The sequence below is a fragment of the Pteropus vampyrus genome, unplaced genomic scaffold, assembly GCF_000151845.1.
Source record: "Pteropus vampyrus isolate Shadow unplaced genomic scaffold, Pvam_2.0 Scaffold146, whole genome shotgun sequence".
In the NCBI taxonomy this organism is placed as follows: domain Eukaryota; kingdom Metazoa; phylum Chordata; class Mammalia; order Chiroptera; family Pteropodidae; genus Pteropus; species Pteropus vampyrus.
This window is the reverse complement of record NW_011888927.1, coordinates 1745036-1747750: the sequence shown is the minus strand read 5'-3', so window position 1 is coordinate 1747750 and position 2715 is coordinate 1745036. Positions and strand designations below refer to the sequence as shown.

Sequence of the window (2715 nt, the reverse complement as noted above, 5' to 3'; positions counted from 1 at the left end):
TATTCTCATCTCACAGCTGAATGAGATCTCTAAGACCTCTCAGCCTGTGATTCTCAGTATCTCTGGATCTTAGGGCCCTCTGAAAATTGAATAAAAGTTAGGAACACTTTACTCGGAAAATGCATAAATAAATTACATTTTTCACACAGTTTCAAGGGAGAGCATGGGCCTCTCAAGGCCCATCTATGCATCCCAGGTTAAGAAACCCCAACGTAGGCCAGCCCTTCGTTTTACAGATGAAGAAACTGGGGCTCAAAAATGTGTAGTGACTTGTTCAAGGTCACACAACTAGTGAGCTGTAGAACAAGCATTGAGATAGGGTTTCCAAGTCATATTTTCTGGCTCGGACATTAATGCTCTTTCTACTGTTGGGTTGGACCAATCCTGCACAGCAGGGGCCTGAGTCATAATTCCATCCTTAAATTAGGGCCAGATTCCAGGACTTGGGCTGCTCCCAAGTTCACTGGCCCAAGAAATCAAGAAATGTCCTCAGAACACAAGCCATCTAACACTGTTGAGTGACCTTATACAGGGAGTTTAAAATTAACAAGCAAAAAAAAAAAAATCATGAATATGGGAAAAAGACATAGGTGTGCCTTTTACCTATTATGGGGTCACTGTCCTAATGAATACCATTGAGGTCCAACCATACTTCTGGTGACATGAGTCCATTCCATTGAGTCCAGACCCAGGTGGGTCTGTTTTGGGCTTGGAAATTTTTTCTGAAGTTCAGAATGCCTATATTCCCCCTGAGGATCTCCAGTTCTTACAGATAACAGAGTCAGCAGAGAAGAGACTAAATTCTTCCTCCCTGTCACCTCTCCGGCTCCTCAGCTGTCAGGTTGATTGACAGGTTTGGGGGGTGGGATTTCCTGCAGCCCTTTTCGGTTCACAGGTTCACAGGTTTCACAGGTTCCCCATGAGGCAGGACTATGTTATTCCCTTTGATTTTCCTTGTGCTTTTCATACAAAGACACTTCTCCATCACTGCATGCCTGGTGCCCATCTGCTCTCTGTATGGAGCTGCTGTCACCACTGTAGAAGGTGTCGGAAGCATCAAAACCAAGCTTCATCCCGTACAGGTAAGAGCACATGCTCATATTCTAACTTGTTAACGTTATCTTTTTAACCAATGCTGAGTTGACTGTGCTGCTTGAGGCTTCTCAGTTGTGGCCAGGTAAGTAGAAGTTTTGGCTGCATGTTGCTCAAGATAAGAAAGAAAGCTGGAAATTCATCCATATTTTATTAGATGATCATCTTTTTTCTTACTCTTCCTACTTGAATGATAAATAGGATTATCAAAACATTTATTAATGCCTCTTGGACTACGGCGTGGAATAAATAAATAAAATAGATGTCTCTGAGGCTAACAGGATAAAATTCAGGATTAATCCCTATGGCATGGTGGCCTTTGGAGTAAAATCAGAATTGAGGGTGACTGCGCAAGAGCATGAGGACAATCATTTTTACAAAGCTTAACTTGAAGCTGAAACAAAGAGGCTGGTTTTAGGAGTACTGTGACATGTGTTGGCAGAAACACATTGATACCACTGTCATTGTCACAGGGGGGTTGGAGATTCATAGATCCAGACCTACCAATACTTCAAGTCTTTCCAGGAAGGAGGAGCCTGGGTTTAACCACATGAGAATGGATTCCAGGGAGGTCAGCCAAGGCCAAGGACCCAATAGAGTTCACTGGGGTCTCTGAGAAGGATGTTCATGCCGAGGTCCAATAACTCAACCACTGGGATTAATCACTTTGTGAAATCTAGAGCAGAGATTCCCAAACAAATGTGTGTAAGAAGCAGCTGGGAGCTTATTTAAAATGCAGGAAGTTTGGAGCAGAGGATGGACATTCTGCATTTTCTACAAGCTCCCACGTGGAACTGACACCACTAGTCCTTGGACTACACTTTAAATAGCCAGGATCTAGAACACAGACCAGAATCCTGGACCTTTGAAAGTCGGGCTCCTTTTTGAGCCAAATGAAAGAATTTAAAGAAAAAAGTAACAAGAGGTCAATAGTACATAGTCTCCAAGTTAACCAAAAAGAGATGGCCCTATGGTCAGAACTAAGCTGGACACGATGTCAGGGTGTTCGAGACAATGGTTTTTGATACAACACTTGCCTTATAATTACTGATTTCTGGAGAATTCTCATTTTAGGAATGGAGGTTGCATGCTGCTAATTCCCAGTTAGAAGGATCTGGGCATTGGAGCTTGAAAACAGCTTCTAAGTCACCTCATCCAGGAGCAGGATAGGAAAGGAGACACTGGCCACCTCTGATTGAGGGGCAGAGTGCCCTGCTCAGGGAATGGGTTTCATCCTGACAAGGCAGGTCCAGGATGTGGACTCTGGTGAGAGGTGGTGGCAGCAGGAAAGCAGGGCCTGTGACCACGTACGTGTCCTTTCAGGAAAGGATCGCCAAGAGCCACGGCACCCAGTGCGGGTTTTGCACCCCTGGGATGGTGATGTCTATGTACACGCTGCTCAGGAACCACCCGCAGCCCTCAGAGGAGCAGCTCATGGAAGCCCTGGGAGGTAGGTCTGACATGGAGAGAACCCACCTCCTCCCGCAAGGCTGGGTGGGAAGTGTGCCTCGGGCTGCTCCACCCCATGCACAATGCCACCCCAGTCCCACTCGGAGACCCCCTCGGTTGTTTCTAAATGAGCTACAGTTCACCCAAGAAAGAGAATGTCAAGCTGTACCCTGC

General features: G+C 45.7%; 1 protein-coding gene across 1 annotated transcript in view; it reads left to right on the top strand.

The window, feature by feature from the left end:
- Positions 1-2715, top strand: part of LOC105298171 (aldehyde oxidase 2) — a 79297-nt gene that overhangs the window by 7417 nt on the left and 69165 nt on the right. The window contains exons 4-5 of the mRNA XM_023535987.1: positions 974-1082; positions 2416-2542. Coding sequence (XP_023391755.1) covers positions 974-1082; positions 2416-2542 — 236 coding nt within the window. The remainder of the gene's footprint in view (positions 1-973; positions 1083-2415; positions 2543-2715) is intronic.